The 18,768-nt window shown below is 37.3% G+C and overlaps 1 protein-coding gene across 1 annotated transcript in view; it reads right to left on the bottom strand.

Annotated features, from left to right (window-relative positions):
• igsf21a (immunoglobin superfamily, member 21a) overlaps positions 1-18,768 on the bottom strand; it is a 284,131-nt gene that overhangs the window by 41,010 nt on the left and 224,353 nt on the right. Inside the window, exon 5 of the mRNA XM_060858045.1 lies at positions 7,069-7,184. Within this exon, the coding sequence (XP_060714028.1) occupies positions 7,069-7,184 (116 nt within the window). The remainder of the gene's footprint in view (positions 1-7,068; positions 7,185-18,768) is intronic.

Below are 18,768 nucleotides of genomic sequence, written 5' to 3'. Positions count from 1 at the left end.
TACAAACTCTATTAAGTCCCATCATTAGTTCTGAACTAGTAAAAAAAAGTGGGTTTTTCTGATTGGTACTTCTGAATTTATTTATTTTGAAATTATTTAAAGTGAAAGTATTCAACTTTGCTCATAGAAGGTTCTCTCTCTCTCTCTCTCTCTCTCTCTCTCTCTCTCATATATATATATATATATATATATATATATATATATATATATATATATATATATATATATATATATATATGTGTGTGTGTGTGTGTGTGTGTGTGTGCATATATATATATATATATATATATATATATATATATATATATATATATATATATATATATATATATATATAATAAAACTCTCTATCTCTCTATTGGAGGCTCTGAGCAGACATGTGCTCCCACAACAGTACATACAGAAGTGTGTCATGCCCATTTAGGTGGCCTGTACAAATTGATGTAATTCAACATGAGAGCCTGTACAGAGAGCCAGTGACGAATAGAGACCATACACAGCCCTTTCTCTCCTGAATGGAGACTAATGAAAGCACCTGCATGTTCTTCACTGCAAGGTGCCCAATTTTCAAGCAGCAAGCTCATTTAGGCACTTGACAATAGTCCGTGCTCCTGTGCTTGGCCAAACCCCCACCTGCTCTGCCCACCGCTTAAATCTATCATTAAAAAGTATGATGGTATCATTTTTATGGAGACAGTGTTGGAGTACGGACCGGGACGTTCTGCTCTCAGTCAATAACACTGGCTATTAGCTTTAATTATTCAACTTTCTCTTTATCAGAGTGACCTTGAGATTATATGGAGGTCAGACTACCAGCTTTCCACAAGCACCTCAATAGGAGAAAGTGCTATAGTTTAGTATATAGGATCATGCTGTGGGTCATGAGGACGACTTCTCACTCTTATTTATGTCGTTTAGGGTTGAAAGTAAAAATGTATAAACCCAGCATTATTATCCTGATCCTGAAAAAAATCAGATCAGATCTTCTGTCCGGGTTTTTGATAAGCCTCAGCCTGTTAGACTCTAGTCTCATATTCCTCTTCATGGCAGACAGGAATGAATCCTGATTTGGTCTCACCTGCTGTCAAGATTTTGTGAAATCCTAAGATTTTTCTTTTAACCAGCACTGTAAAGAGTGACCATTTGAGTTACTCTAGCCAAGCTGATAGCTTGAACCCTACCATGTCATCTGCCATCAATAGACATTTCTTTCTACACTTAAAGTGTGTAGAATTTAGAGAGATTTCTGTGAGAACTTCCAGGATGAGCAATGACAAAAAAAAAACACGTCTATACAATTTTACACCTTGTTAAAATTCACTGACTTTATTTGTCACTAGACAGATTCACTTTAGCCGATGAGCTCACTGCAGACAACGAAAATATACCACAGATACTTCGTTTACTGTTGTTACAAACTGACGTAGGCTATTTTCACACTATTTAGTGCACTAGTGTGTGCTTAGCATGAGATGCATGAGACATTGAAAACGACGAGGTCAGCACGACGAGTTTGAAATAAGCAGTTAAACAAAATACTGATTAAAGAATGTCAGCTTGTATAGCAGGCTAATGAATATTAATATAAAAAGAAAAAACGTTAGGGGTCTGTTTTAGAAATGTGAATAATTAGCTGTGAGTCTACAAGGCGTCATCACGCCGAATGTATTTTCCACGGAAAATTCATTGATCTGACAGGAAAACTCTGCTGGATGCTTTAAAATGAGCCGTTTTTTAACGTTTAACATGCATGCTGTTCAAAATACAAAGCAATATAAAGAGAAAATAAAAAGCCCCCGAATGGATTTGCTTTGTGTCACATAGCGTGACTTAACAAAAAAGCATGGAGAGAGCAATCCTGTATTATAAATTGGGTGCACGGCGCACTGCACACACGATGTACTACGCCGAGCAGCGTGAGCTATGCACAATGGCTGTCACAAATTGATTTCGAGAAGGTGCTGAAATTATGAAGCCGTACCATCGATTTTTTTTTGTTCGGCTCCTATTCAAAAGACTTTCAAACATTCAAAGGTGTGCAGAGAGGATAAAATACTGAGCATTTTGAAATAATTCGTAAAATAGGAACAACGACAAATCTGGAATTAAATGCTTTGAATAAAAAAAGTATAACATTAAAGAAGGTGAAATTCAGGAAGGGGAACAGACTCGGAGTCTTAAGTGTCGAAACGAAAGGCCAAGAATATAAAATGTATGGCTTTTCTATTAATATAATTCTATATATCTTGAACGGGCTGTCAAACAAATTCGTTCTGTGAGGATTTTCTTTAAACCGAGCGTACAATCTTTTATTTATTAAACAACAACTGCAGCACAGTCACACTTTTTTAATGCATTTCGTAATATTTTTCTCCTTTTTTTTTTTTTTTTGTGATTTATGATGCAATTTGCAGTGTTTTTTATTTATTTATTTATTTATTTATTTATTTTATTTTATTTTATTTTTGAAATCACCAGCACAGGATTCTTTTCCTACCAGTGAAGACACACATGTAATAGGTTTCTGTGAGAGCTGTGCTCATGCTTGACACATGTTAATGGAAGAGGGCTTTGTACATGCAATACATGTTGTGATGATGTCACATAAAATATCTTGTGCAATTCTGTGGAAAATTGTCAGTAATTTAAAAAATTTTCCTCACTTCGGTGCTTCCTTTTCCTGTTGTGTCTGGCTGAAACTCACCCGAAACTTTCACATCTCTGTCTCTCCATGATTCCTGTTGTAAACATGGTACATTGCTACCTCTGCTGCTAGCACTAGCATGTATGTGTGTAATGGCTGTTAATGAACAGTGTTAGCTGATCAGAACAAAACCAAACAATGTTCTGTTTCACATCACTGCACACTTGGTGAATGTTGTTCTCGATTCTGTCCTAAACATTTTCTTTCTTTTTCACATCGTGTGCTTATAGTTAATTAATGCAGTGACATCATAAAACTGTGATATGTTCAGACAAGGTTATCAATTCATCTGTTAATGTATCCATCAATGCATCAGTCTATGATTCAATATATTCATCTATCGGTACCATCCATCCATCCATCCATCCATCCATCCATCCATCAATACATTCATCTATAAATACCAGCCATCCATCCATCAGTACCATCCATCCATCCATTCATCTATAAATACCATCCATCCATCGATCCATCAGTATCATCCATCCATCGATCCATCAGTATCATCCATCCATCCATCCATCCATCCATCCATTCATCTATCAATACATTAATCTATTGATATCACACATCTATCAATCCATCCATCCCTCCATTCATCCAATATCCATCCATCAATACATTAATTTATCAATACCATCCATCCATCCATCCATCCATCCATCCATCCATCCATCCATCCATCCATCCCATCTATCAATTAATGCATCCATTCATCCATACATTAATCTATTGATAACATCCATCCTTCCATCTTTCCATCCATCCATCCATCCATCCATCCATCCATCCATCCATTCATCCATCAATCTGTCCATCAATACATTCATGAATACATTCATCTATAAATACCAGCCATCGGTCCATCCATCAAAACCATCCATCCATCATCCATCTATCAATACCATCTATCAATTAATGCATCCATCCATCCATCCATCCATCCATCCATCCATCAATACATTAATCTATTGATAACATCCATCCATCCATCCATCCATCCATCTTTGTATCCATCCATCGATACCATCCATCCATCCATCCATCCATCTTTGTATCCATCCATCGATACCATCCAACCATCCATCCATCCATCTATCCATCAATGCATACATCTATCCATCCACCCTTCCAGGGGACTCGGCACAAAGTGGGGCAGGGAAAAATCACACACACACACACACACACACACACACACACACACACACGCACACACACACACACATATACACACACACACACTATGGACAATTTAGAGATTCCAATCAACCTACAATGCATACTGTATCTTTGCACTGGAGGAGAAAACCAGAGAATAGAAACAGTTGGGATTTGAACCCCAACCGTGGATCTGTAAGGCAAAACTTGCTAACTACTAAGCCCAAGTAGGGCTATAACACCAATTTCAAATTATAAAACCCAACACACTATAAAATAGTTTGTCAGGTCAGTGACATTTCTCATGGTGCAACATTTATGGCAGGAGTCTCATATACCTGGATTTGTCTTGTATGTAAACAGAACTTCTGGGGTCAAAGCTGCTGATACAGAAACCGAATCCTTGCTATCACATAAATAAAACGCTGTTGAACATTCAAGCTACTGTTATATTTTCACATCTCCAACTTGGGGGAAAAATTTTATCTCATCCAGTAGATATAAAAGGGGAGTCTCAAGTCCACATCCAGTCTCCCGGTGGATGATCCATCTCTGAACGTCCTCCAAATCTGTTTACTCGCTGTTGATTTAGTCATAAGAAGTCATTCTAGACGACTTTGGCTGCGTTCACAGTGGCTCAATGGGGCTGTTCAACGTTGCGAGTCAACAAAAACTGTTTCCAAATATGCATTAATTTCAGAGCAGTGTTTTGTAGAGCTTATATTAGGGAATCAGGCAACACTCCAAATTAGATGTAATATAATTTGGACTAGAGTGTTTCCCCCATGGTTCAGGGAAAAAAAAAAAGAATCCGTGTCGGGTCTCTGCGACAACAAATCATTCCGGTTCATTTCTCCAAAAATCAAACAACATTAAGGCATGCATTTAAAATGTTCAGGTCAGTGAATATGAAAGAATAGTCTTTAGAAAAGTGTGGAATTATTTGATAATGATAAATGGGATAAAATGGAGTTTTCAGTACCTCACTTGTGAAAAACACAATTCAAAGCTGAGAAAAGTATTGAGAGATATAGAGGCTGGGCTCGTGGTAATAAGACAGTTTTGCCGCTCTTCAATTCATTGTTCAGTAAGTGCCTCTTTGACTGGTCACTTGAAGTGAATGGGTTTAAACTGAACGCAAAAAAAAAAAAAATAAAATACTTGGGAATAATGTGTTCTGTGTTCAGAAAGTTCAGCACAGCAGCAAGTCGTAAACAAAGATTTTGTTGAGAAAGGACGACATTAATAAATAAAGCAGTTCTGGACCAAATCCAGGAACATAGTGAAGGACATCAGCCGACTCGTCTCGTCTCTGTTGCGGTCATGGAAGTGCTTTTTCCCCAGAAGGTCAACACAAAGAGAATGAGGAGGAGCTTCTTCCTGCAGGTCGTTTGGACCCTCAAGCGGGACAACGTCTCAAACTCGAGCTTGGACATTTCTGGACAGATTTCTGAATATCATATACTACATACTGTACAGTATATTTCACTAACTGCTCACATCTGCTCACATCTGCACTGTACAATATTCATACTATTCATTCACTAATCTATATTTTTATATTAGTTTTTCTACTTTGCATGGACACGTAATTCTCTTTCTCTGTTTATTCCAACTATATAATTTGTATTTTTAAATTTCATGTTTTGACCCAGATAGTCGAAATCACCTCACTATGTGTCGTACTGTGCATGATTGTCTATGTGACATATAAACTTTGTATGAATTTGAATATAAATAAATAGAATTGAACAACTAGAACACTTGACTCATGTAAAGTAACGCCATAACATGCAGATGAGAGTCGACACCATGTCTCTCATCTGACGTACTGTACAGCTCGATTTGAGTAAAACGTACCTTTGTTCACTTGTTCCTTTATCCACTCGATAATCCCCTTTTCCTCTACCAGTCTTTGCAACACTATATTCTGTACATCATAGAGACACTGTCTGCTCTTAAATGCATAAATCTGTTAGATTTAGGAGTATTCATTCATCCATCTACCCATCCTTTCATCCATCCACCCACCCATCCATCCGTCCATCCATCCATTAATACTTCCTTCCATCCATCCATCCATCCATCCATCCATCCATCCATCCATGGGACTCAGGGCACAAGGCAGGGCAGGGTAAAATCACACACACATACACACACACACACACACACACACACACACACACACACACACACACACACACACACTACAAAGGAAAAAGTTTCCAATGTTGCAGCTTTATCTCTGGTAAAAAACACTAAGGGCTATTTTCTGTAAATCAATTTCTTGACAGCTGTGAAGCATGATATGGCAACTCTGTCATTAACAGTCCTGTCTGTTGCTCCTGCTCCACTGATAAGGGTGTGAAAGCGAGCATAGGGCAGCATGAGCCCTGCCCCAACACAACTCTATTAGCTTTTGGCAGTTCTCATTTTTGACCACTGGGTGCAACACTAACTTTTGGAGGAGTTCCTGGAGGAAACAAGCAAATCATGAGCCTCTTCTTTTACTTCTTAAAAAAAAAAAAATTAAGACGTATGTTCATGTTCTCTATGAAAAGCATTTCAAGACCACTAACCTTCTTAGGTTTGCAACTACTACAAATCAAGCTCCAGGTTTTTAGATTATATGGATACAGAGAGCAAAGATTGTCCGATAATTTGGATTTTTTTTCATTTGTAAAATGTAATCTTGGACAAATTAAGCTTTGGTTCATTCTGATGAAGATGATAAGGAGTGTGGGATCGAGGGAGATTCTTTTCTGCTGCTGGAAATGCACTCTTGGGCACTGATGGAGGTTGTTGCAGGTGAGGCCAGCGTCTGCTTTGGCCCAGCTCTAGGCAGGGTGGCGGAAATCATTTTCACCTCATGCTCCTGTCGCGCTGGGCACTTAATTGCAAGGAAGACAGATCCGGAATACATAACCATGCACCCGTGGTGCGTGATTAATGGCCTGGTGGAGTTCAGCAGCACGGCTAAACCGAGCCACGACAACATCCGGAAAGGTTCACGGCCTCAATTTCCAACGACGTGGGCTACCAAAATCAAGATTTTCAGTGATGTTAAATTTTTGCAGTTTTATGCAGTCAAACACTAGCTCATGTTTTTCAGCATTCAATACAGGATGACTGCCTCTACAAACCTGTGGAAAGGCAGGACGACCCTGATTTGATCAGCAATGTGTGCATCAGAAATTGTGACTTACCGACGGTGCCGGTTTGCCTCCTTTGGCAGTGCAGATCAGAGTGAGGTTCTGGGCTTGGTAGCGGCTAAACGGCGCCGGTGTGTTCTCTGCTACCACCGAGATGTTGTTAGGCGGCGCTGCAGAGGAGAAAAGACACATCCATAAACACACAGGCAAAAAATTACCAGCGAGCAAGGGCACACCACTCGACATAAACCAGCCTGAAGAGCATTTATAATGCTTTTTGTAGAAGCTTTTCATAAAGTCTCCTGCTCATACAATTAATCAACCCCTTCAGTTGCACATACTGGATTTCATTTTTCTCTCTAAGGATTTTGAAACACTTTTTAACATCATGAATTTTCCGTGCTGTTTCACAGTGAGATTCAGTCAATGTGATGGACAGCTGAGAACTAAAAAAAAAAACAGATAATTAGCTCTTTTTTTGTATTGAGAGTGAGCAGGGACTTGTTTGAATGAGTGATTTGTTTTGTAGCTCACAGGAAGAAGACAAACATTGTTTATTACCCTGAGCATGAACGGTGCATTTCCTAGTCAGTTACTCATCCTTAGTAACTGCCTGGTTGATATAGTTTCAAATGCTGTGATAAAAAATTTATTGGAAATGTTATAGCTTTATGTTAGGAGATGTTCAGCACTGTTAGGTAAAATTTCATCATAAAGAGACATAAAACGTCATGTCAAGAATTAGACGATTATTTGCTTACTGTACAAACGAGTTCTATTAGGTCTACCTTTCCATATGCGAAGAGATAAACCAGCAAGACAATGTACTGCTCCCACGAGTGCTGTTACGGCGTTCCGCATTCAAATACTGTCCTGTGCAGCTGTTTTAAATCATAAAAACCGGGCCAGTCGCAAAGCTGGTCAACGTGAGAGAGGGAGGTTGTTAGAGATGAAGTGCGAACACTCATACATATATTATCCACAGCCTCAGGCAAGGTCTCCTCTGGGAGGTCTTACAAGTGTATGAAGAGGAAAAAAAAGAGAAAAGAAAAGAAGCGATCCCATAAGAGAAATTGAGTCTGGAGAAGAAGAAGTACCAAGCACTTCACACGCTGAAGACTCTAAAACTAAAAGAAAAAAACAACAGCGTAGTTCATCATTCAAATCTGTACAGATGTGTATTCAAAAACATCTGTATTCTTCACTCTCGCTCGTACTGGCATTCTCGTCACTCGCATGCTGCACCCTGCTGTCAGAGATCATCACCGAATATCCGCCGGACTGCATTATCACCTGAAACACGATTTTCACGGATTCACTTTCACACCCGTCTGAGGAAATACGACCCGCGATTGCCTGGGCGTGAGAAATTGCGTTTGAAGTAAGTGGAGCAGGTTAAAGGAGTCGCCCGAGGAAAAAGGCATTTATAAAAATCTCCCGATCGATAGCGCTCACACAAACAGGAAAGAAAAGCTGTATGAAAACGTTCTTGTCCGGTTTTTATCGAAATGTGTTTGGACATTTTGAGCCATGCATCATGCAGTAATTTGGTTTATAAAGGTGGGAATTTACTAAAGAATTTAATTCTTTACTCCTTCTACTAGGGTTTTTTTTTCACAATTTGACCAAATACCAGGATTTTGTGGGCAGGGTTCCTAATCACAGGTTTACTTTCAAATGTACTGATAGCTCCGCCCACACATACATGCGTAACCCAGGCGACTACTGGAAAGAAATGTGTCTTTATCATAGCTGAAGGGAAGAACAATACGATTGCAGATAAACAAACAAGCAAAAATGACACACAAGCATAATCATGTAAAGGACAAAGGCATATATTAGTTCTGTGTAACAAAACAAAACCAACGTTACTCACCTATCGAGAAGGAAAAAAGCGCCTCGGCGTCTTAAGTAAAGTTGGTCACATATTCACAGATTGGAGTTTCCCGAGTCAATAACTCCTGAGCTAAACGCTGTTACTACACAAAACACGGTTGTAGCTGCGTCTCTACATTACTACGATAGAAAAGAGGTGTTATTTGTGTAGTAACAGTGTTTAGCTCAGGAGTTATTGACTCGGGAAACTCCAATCTGTGAATATGTGACCAACTTCCTGCTCCTTCAGTTCTCTCCAGCGCTGGAAAGCTGATCCTATATTAACACGTCCTACTTCTTACCTTATCGTAAGCCTTTCTTCGCCTTCTTTTTTTATTTTTATCCTCCATGTCAATGTTTCAATCTCTTTCCGCTAATGTCACACACGCACACTGAACACTCTCTCCGCCCATATTGACAAGACACGCCCCTTTCTGCTCATTGGCTACACGTTAGTTTTGTTTTTGTTTTGTTTGGTGGCCCAACACAGATTTCTGAAGCATTTCTCAAACAACGGAGACCCCACCTTTAATGACTACCTGCGAACAAGGAGCCATTTTAAAAGAACACGATTTCAGCTAGAAAGAAAAACCCAGAAATGAACCAATGACATAATGTGATGCAGCCAGACATATTAATGTGAAGTTCATTGCTTTTAAAGTCAAACTTAGCGCTTTTTAGTGACTGTGAAACAGGTTAGTTCCTGTTATCGCTTACATTACAGCAGCTCTAAACTGTCAGGGATCTTGTCTTGGGGACCTTAATACTAAAAGTTAAAGTTTTAATAATCTGACTGTTATAAAGTGCTCACACTGGAGACTCCTTCCCAAAACTGCTAAACAACACAAAATATCAAGAACCAACGGGGGTTTATTAGAAGAGTCCATGTGTATAAGCTGTTAGCTATTAACCTTTCAGCTGTCTGAACAATCAGAATAATTAACAAGAATAATAAGAATAATTTCTTGAAATTTAAAGAACACCAAATATAAGTATGAAATCAAAGCTGACTTCCTTTCTTAACCATTCCTGACATAAATGTTGATATCATAAATATTCCATTAGACTCGATATCAATCGCTGGAGAAGGTGAAAGTGCTGCTCTGCTGCATGGATGACAAATTTAGTCTTATGAAGTGTAAAATACTCCTGAGCTTTATTATCTCCCCGGAAGGAAGACACAATTATTTCATTTGCCGTCTCGGTTAATATCACAAATTCCCCTTAGGAGCCTTAAGGCTGTAAATTAATGGACCGCTGTCAGGTTTCTAATTAATATAGAGCTCTAATGAAAATCACTGTTGTTTGACTGAAAAAAAAAAGACACCCTCTTCCTGGTTTGCTAAAAGAGAGAGAGAGAGAGAGAGAGAGAGAGAGAGAGAGAGAGAGAGAGAGATAGCTAATGTGTAATAATGTATAATTGTAATTAACAGCTGATGTTATTGCATATATAGTTATATATATTATTAATTATGTTTTAAGTGTTAAATAATAAGCGACTTAACAAATAGAGTATTACGAACATACACAAAAAAAAAACTGAATATAAAATACATAAATTAGAACATGCTATCACACAAAAAGCACTTATGGTGCATGTATAAAGTATAAAAATAATAAAATATAAACCTTCATATAATATAATCGTTTTAGATGGAAACATTGCCATAATAAATAAATAAATAAATAAATAAATCCTAAAAATAATATAAACGTCTCATTATGTCTAAATATTTCCATTAAAAAATAAATAAATAAATAAATAAATAAATAAATAAATAAATAAATAAACAAATAAACAAATAAACGAACATCACTCCTAACAAAGATTACAATCGTCTTTTTATATCTAAATATTTCCATTAAAAAATAACAAAAAATGTAAAAGAAAAAAAAAAGATTGCAAACCCAGTTCAAAAATTTCCCATTTGTTCCAGGATCATATAATATCCCAGCCATAATTTTCCTGAGTATTCTGATCAGCGCCATCTCCGGTTATCATGTAGGCAATAAGAGGAATTTGCAATAAAACTATAACTAACAATAAAACTAGAAATGAATAAAAAGTACAACCAGCTGCATCACACTTTATTGATTCCTCATTGGCTAGTGTAAATATCTTTGGATATTATTATTATTATTATTATTATTATTATTATTATTATTATTACTTTTAATAATAATAATAATAATAATAATAATAATAATAATAATAATAATAATAATTTTCATGTGATGCTTATTATGTTAAGTACTCTGTGTATCATTACTTTCCTAGTACTCAATAAGGTGTCTATTAATTTTTTTACAAAGTTGTTAATATCTTTTAATAAGAATGTACAGTTATGAAGGAAGATCCAGAAGAAAAAATCACATTATCATGTCACTTATTTTAGCTTTTAGTGTGTGTCAGAGATATCAGACTCATAATCCTCAAGACATCGAACTCAAAATAATCCCTGATGCAACAACAGCGAGTCACTGATGGATTAATAGATGAAATTTCAGAGTTGAGCACACAACAACAACAAAAACAACAACAACGACAACAAGGACGACAAGGAGTTTTAATCCTACTAAGGATTAGGTTTAGTTCCTTGATGTGACAAATCTTCAGTTTTCATGCACTCAAGGTGACTTGCGCCTTTTATGAGAAGTAAAGAAAATAAGACAGTATTTAGATTCAGACTCTGACAAGAAGACTTTATCGCTGATCGGCTTCGGCGCTTGAGTCCCATATCTTTCATTCTTCGTGCTGTTCAAGCATAAAGATGTGAAATACAGCATGACAGCCGTGCTTTCAATAACAGGACCGAACATACTGTATTTCTTACTGACTTCTTGTCTTCGTCAATCTTCCTGGATAATAAATATTACGGCTCGGTGATATCTCGCAAATTAATATCACCTTCGCAGTAGATAATGTTGCCGGACAGAGCTGATACAAATCAGGCAGAGATTACACCACTGTTTACTTATTTATTTTAGTATATTATTTCACATTTTACTGCTTTGTAAAATTACGTCATGTCCTATGAGTCAAAAGAATGATCTAGTGTCATCCAACCAGGTCAAATAAACAACAACAGAGTGATGTGTCATGAATTCAGTTCGGTTACCACCACAAACCTGATTAGTTTCCAATAACAGTGCATCCTGAGGTGTTTTATTCAATTTGATCACACTTACAATTTTGAATTTGTTAAGGAAGAACACAAGGAAGTCACGCTTTTTATTCCATAACATTTATTGTTAAGAAACCACACATTCCTCTGTCCTGAAAACTTACTATGCTATAATTTACTATGCTGATGCCGGAATTGGAAAGTACTGTATTAATTTTTTTTCTTGCTTTACTCTGTTGGCATGAGGTGAAACTGAGTATCAGCTGAGGCTTTGGGAATCTGGGACACAGATGACGTGAGACTCAACTGAGGCTCTGGGAATCTGGGGGTTTGGTGAAGCTCTGGGTATCCAGCTGAGGCTCTGAGAATCGGAGAAACAAGTGGCGCTCTGGGAATTTAAGGTAAAAGCCGAAGCTCTGCTCTGGAAATCAGCCAGTACTTTGCGGTCCTGGGAATTGGGTGAATGTCTGGAAATCGGCAAAGGCTTAGGGAATCTGGGTATCATGGAAGTCTTTGTCTTTCTTGGATCTGATGTTGGTGGAAGGTGCAGTTTGTTGTATATTTACAGTAGGTAATTCAACTACTAACTACAATTCAACTCACTTGATCCTAAGCTACTTTACCACTGTGATTCATGTTCTTCTGCTGCATGGCCATGTCAAAAACCATTTTATCTCTTATCGGCTCTTTTTTATTCCTCCAGAGTCCACGTGCTTGAGTTATTCATCCTAACAGAGGCTGCCTTCATTCCCTTCTGACACCGCGGCCTGAAGCGACAAGACTCATCTCTCTTTAAAAAATAACAGCAAATGGGATTTTTTACCCCCCTCATGACCAAAGTCTACGTTTAGCACCGAGCTTCCTGGAGGCACGTATCCTTGGCCTGATAATTAAAGGATTTAGTGGCCCTTTGAGAACGAGGGGGTTACGCTTCTCCTTCAGTCAGGTCTGTTATTAAGCTCTCGAGGGCCCTGACTGAAAGCCGAAAGTCACCGGGGTCGACCCGGCTGCTTTTCACCAAAAGTAATTTCCTGATAACTTTTTTTTCTTTTAAAAAGAATTATTAAAAATTGTCTGAATTTTAATTACGAGCTCAAGCCTCGTGAATCCTGAAAGTAATCAGTGCAGATTAATAATGGCTTGTGATGTTTGACCTCATCCTGAAAATCACCAGGATATCAGACTGTAATGATCAGCAGTTTCTAATAGGATGAGAATGAGAATAATAAGCAATAATTATTCACTAGTCATATACATTCACTAATCAGTTTACTTTATTAATTGAAGTTAATAGAAAGTACATAATGGATTGTAATGTGCTTGATGAGTCATCTTTCGATAAATGGGTTGTATTTATGCTAAAATTGAATATCTATCAACAGCTCGATGACGAACAGGTTTCAAGTCCATAATGCTCTACTGTGCATATTCATGTTGGGTTTTACCTTAAATTCAAACAAAAAAAAACACTCAACTTACTGTTCTGACATCTGTGTGCAAAGTAAATCTACTATTCATTTCCCTACCAAAGAATTATTTGAAAAAAAAAAAAGCATGACATTCTAAATTATTTACTTTGTTCATGTACACAACACCCACAATTGTATACTCTCTGTAATTACCTTATAGGCTATGTGAGTCTATATCCTGAGCCGGAAAGAATTTATCCTCAGCCTGGCTTCTGCATAACATTGTATTCCACAAAAATAAATAAATAAATAAATAAATAAAAATAAAATAAAAAACCAAAAAATAAATAAAATAAAAATCTGTTAACTGCAAATATTCCACAAGGGCTGCTAGAGGTAAATAATATCTAAATATTAAAAAATATATGATTACAATTAAAATATTCTACAGTACATTTGTGTTTGTGTTTCATATTTGAAAAACAAAAACGTCCATTTTGTTTGTTTAACGTTGTAATGAGTCTGTCGGTGTTTTGCCCTGTTTCTGTCTGCTGTCTGCCTTGCTGTTAATTGTTTGCTCCGCCCACTCATTTGTTACCATGGACACTAATTGCTCTATCTCCACCCCAGGTGTATCGTGTTAGTCTCTGATTGTCTCTGCGTTGTGATTGGTTCCTGTTTGTTATATCTACTCTGTTTGTTCACTTCCCTGGTGTTGGTCCTTGTTGTATGTTTACGTCTATGTTCCTGTTTCCTGTCTTTCTCAGTGTTCTGCCCTGTTTTGCCTGCTTGTTTGTTTGCCTGTTTCTTGTTTTGGTCTATTAAAAATCTAAACTGCATTTGGATCCTCACTCGTCTTTGCCTCACCGCGACAAACGTCTGACACTTCAAAACCTCTGTTTTGTTTAACGGCTAAAACGATAAATGTCTGCATTGTTTATTTCAAATCTGAAAATGTAAATGTCTATTTTGTTTCTTTAACATCTGACACTTCAAACATCGCACTGTAAAACAATTGCTGTTAAAAAACAGCCACGATCTGACAGTAATGTACTGTTTTCCATTAAAGCAGTAATGTGCTGTAGAAAACAATGTATTCTGGAAAATATTTTGAACTGTTGTTAATTTAATGATAATGTCTTCTGTATTTATGTAATAGGGTTATCTTCTGTATTGTGCAATGCATTGTGGTCTAGTCAGAATTGCTAATGTTTTAAATAACAGTACAATTCAGTATTTTTCAGAAACTGATTAGAGTGTATAAGTGCAAAGTTGGTCGAAGTTCATTACTGTTCTATTGAAGTAATTTGTTTTGTGTTATTATTTTAAACATAACTTTTAGAAGCATTAATTCTAAGAATCATTTTCAGTCCAGTATGCGTTAACTTGCCACAAAGATCGTTTCTCATTTATAAAGCTTGTATTCTGAAGAGGACGCACGAGGAAGTCCTTCGTCTTCAACTCCGCGATTATCGCCATCTGCTCCAACAAATTGCGCGGTAATTTAAACTTTTTTCTGTATTTTCTTGACAGTATTTTATTCATAAATGTTGTATTACCAGAAGCAATGCATGAAATTCATGCTTAGCAAGCTGTCGAGCTTGTGAACATGTGTTTAGAACTTACTTTAGTCCTGACGTGAGTAACTCGAGCGTTTATATTTTCATGGATTTTACAGTCACCAAGCATTAATACATTGTTTTGGATTGTGTTTTGAACGTTAAATAGTGTTAATGTCAAGTGTTAACCGTCGTTTATCACATCTAAAACTGTTAGCGTCCATTTTGTTTAACATCTGGAATGAGGTGAATGTATGAGAGAAAATGTCTCAAATGTTTGGTAAGAAATAAACAATTGACTAAGATCCTGAGTTCAATAAACGATTAGATAACTAAACAACCATTTTGCGTATCTCATGTTGCGAACACTTCTTTGTATCTTTTCTATTCTCCAGAAGACATTTCTAGTTTTTCATTCTCATTGCTTCAGTTTTGTGACTCATGGCTCAGTTTAGCAGCTCACTTGCTTCACTTCCTGCAGTTGGCTTGAGTCAAATTGCTTTCTCACTGCAATCGAACCATGCTAGAAGGACCGAGGCCACCTCACAAAGGTGATTGTCTCACAGAGTGATTGCTGTGTTCTTACCTGCCTAAAGAACCATAGCAAGGAGAAAAAAAAACACTAGGTTCTATTCAAATGACCAATATGATTTGAACACCTTTACTGGTGTTTTTTTCTCCCTGTAACTTCAATACCCCCAGTGATGCAAGTTGTTTGAGAAGAATGATTGGTTAGTTAGACAGACAGACAGACAGACAGATAGATAGATAGATATTTATATGGTTAAATATGATGAAAGAATTTTAGTACTTCGATTTATCGATTTAAGCCAGTGCTACATGGCTAAGTATAATATTTAAAAATAAATAAATCCCTGGACTGGGGAAAAAAAATTCAAGACACACTCTGGCATTGAGTGGGTCTCCAGATGAGAAAGCACCAGGGGTCCTGCTTCCATCCAATAGATTCAAGTTAAAGTGTCACACAGCAGGTTCTGTTGGCTACATAAAGATGGCAAGACCGTGATGCTACAGAGAAGAGATCAAGTGGCATAAGAGTAATGCAAGAAAGGTTTTGCTATTCAGTGTGTCATGGTTTCTCAATAGTAATGAAAAACAATACTATACTGAAAAATTACAGTTCAGTGTGATTGAACTGAGTAACATTAACACAATGAGTTTTTGTACAACTAGTAGGATTTGATTGTGTACTTTCTAAACTATGATTGAAATCATACACAGAGTTCACACTTTAGTTAAGAATCAAGATAACAACGCTGGGGTCAGAGGAGAGAGAGAGAGAGAGAGAGAGAGAGAGAGAGAGAACAAACATCTCCAAACTAACTAAAACAAACAAAATAATAAAACTATACCTATTTATATAAAACAAAAATATAACTATACTAAACTATAAAATAAATCATCTAATCAAATTAAAAATCTATTTAAATGTAAATTAGACTAATCTAAAATACCCCTTCACACCAAAACCAAAAAATTAAACAAGTCTAATCAAATCTGAACAAAACCAAGTAAAAACTAAACTAAAACATTACCTAAACAAACAAAACATCTAAACAAATCTAATTAACTCTAAACAAAGCTAAACAATTTCCCCAAAACAATACATGAAACCAAAACTATAAAAATCTTATTAAATTTGGACAAAACATAAACCATGGTTGGCAGAGAGAGAGAGAGAGAGAGAGAGAGAGAGAGAGAGAGAGAGAGAGAGAGAGAGAAAGAGAGATAGAGAGAGAGAGAAAGAGAGAAAGAGAGAGAGAGAGAGAAAGAGAAAGAGAGAGCGAGAGAGAGAGAAAGAGAGAGAGAGAGCGAGAGAGAGAGAGAAAGAGAGAAAGAGAGAGAGAGAGAGAAGAGAGAGAGAGCTGTCAGCTTCTCTCTTCTTCTTCAATGTCAACTTGAAATAAAGTGTAAATTTGGACTTTGCATCTCAGAGTCACATGATGGCCATATTGCATCACACTAAATATCAAAATCAAACTTACTCAAAGAAAATATACATAATACCTTCATTACAGTGAAATAACTGTCATTACAGTGCAATAAGTATCTTAAATATCTTAAAAGCAGAAAAATCAAACTCATCTCACGTCACGTCACTAAAGCGTTGTCAGGATCTAGGATCTAGTATCTAGTTTACGTTTTGTGTTCACGTGTCTGCCCCACCCTTGCCTATTTCCTTCCCTCTTTCTTACTTATCCTTGCCACCTTGCCTTTGGCAGCGCAGAATCCTTGTCTTTGTTTTGTCTTTGTATGGTCTTGGTTTTTGTTTCTCGTTTTTTTTTTTTCGTGTTTTGTTTTCATGTTATGTTTATGTTACAGTATGTAAATCAGGTTTTTAGCTATCCCTGCATTTGGGTCTGAATTTTATCATGTAGACACCTTGGTTCCTTTGTCAAGCGTGATGTCAAATTGATATTGACTTGCAACTATCACTTGCTATGCCAGATGAAGCCTTTATTTACAAGTCTCTGAAATATTAACAAAGGCTCATAGAACACGTCATAAAATGCTCATGGGGGTTATGTCACTCAGGACCTTATTAACCTAGCAGATAAGCGGCTAAAAACAGAACATGCAAACGCTGAAGCTTGAAAGCTGTAGGAAAGCTGATTTAAGCAAACCTCAATCAAAGCAATGCTTCTTCTTTGGTGGTTTAAAAAAAAAACCCTACCCTTGAGATGAACAATAGACGGACCTTTTGAGACCCTTTGAGATGGCACTTCTGGGATAAGTGGTGGCATGAGATAAAAGGCACTTGAGGGCTTTGTAATCACTCAGCCTCACTCCGCTTTTAGCATTAGCATTTGCCCATGTCCTTTTCATTTGCATGCACCATTACTGGGCTGTCAGATTTTATTGTGATCATCCCCATCCTGTCTTTGGAAGGGACACAAGAGGAAATACGAGACGTGGAACAGTATGTGGATGTGGGCAACGACTGCGAGAGTGACGAAGGAGACTGACAAGGTGCGACAAAATCTGGTGCCACAGCAGCAGTCGCAGTCCAAGGATTTAGTAATCATGTCAAAGTCCACAGTTTGGGGAAAACAGCCATATGGATTGGTTGATGTATTTACTGTATGCAACAGAAGAGAAAGCTGTCACTGTTGTCAACAACATCCCATCCCCACCATTCATGACTTGTAACACTAACACAACACCAAGTCTGTGATATTCGAATGCCACATTTTTAAGCATATCATTCTGCACCTGGGACTGAGTTTTCAACATAAGGTCATCCGTGGATAAAAGAAGCCTCCGTGTGAGATGTGTCATGGTTTTCTACAGCTCTATCTTAGGGGAAGAAAAGAAGCTGAGGAGCTAATGAAGACGAGCGTGAAGACTTGAGAGAGCAGGCAGACAAAAGAACGGATTTCTCACAAGAGCTGAAGAGAAAAAAAGGAAAAAATGTGGCAGATGGAAGCCTGTTGTCTGGCTCGGCTCCTGTAAAGCCCACTGGCCTAAAGTTGATGCTTAAACGACAGGAGTCCGAAAAACACAATCTGCTCCGATTTGGCCTCTTCAACCTCTATGTGCAGGAAACTGGGCGATTTACCTTTCATGCTGAGATGCTAAAGAAAAATGAGCATGCTTGAATTACCTGCTGTAAATATACAACAAACTCATTTAGAACTAGAGAAGTGTAAAATACACTCACCCACAGTACAGATGTCATGAATATTAATTAAACCTGTGGAATATTTTGGCTGATTGTTATTAAATTTGTAGAGCTTTTTATTCCTGAACATTCCACCAACATTA

The sequence above is a fragment of the Tachysurus vachellii genome, chromosome 22, assembly GCF_030014155.1.
Source record: "Tachysurus vachellii isolate PV-2020 chromosome 22, HZAU_Pvac_v1, whole genome shotgun sequence".
Taxonomy (NCBI): Eukaryota; Metazoa; Chordata; class Actinopteri; order Siluriformes; family Bagridae; genus Tachysurus; species Tachysurus vachellii.
The sequence above is the reverse complement of the archived record's forward strand: the minus strand, read 5'-3'. Positions and strand labels throughout refer to the sequence as shown.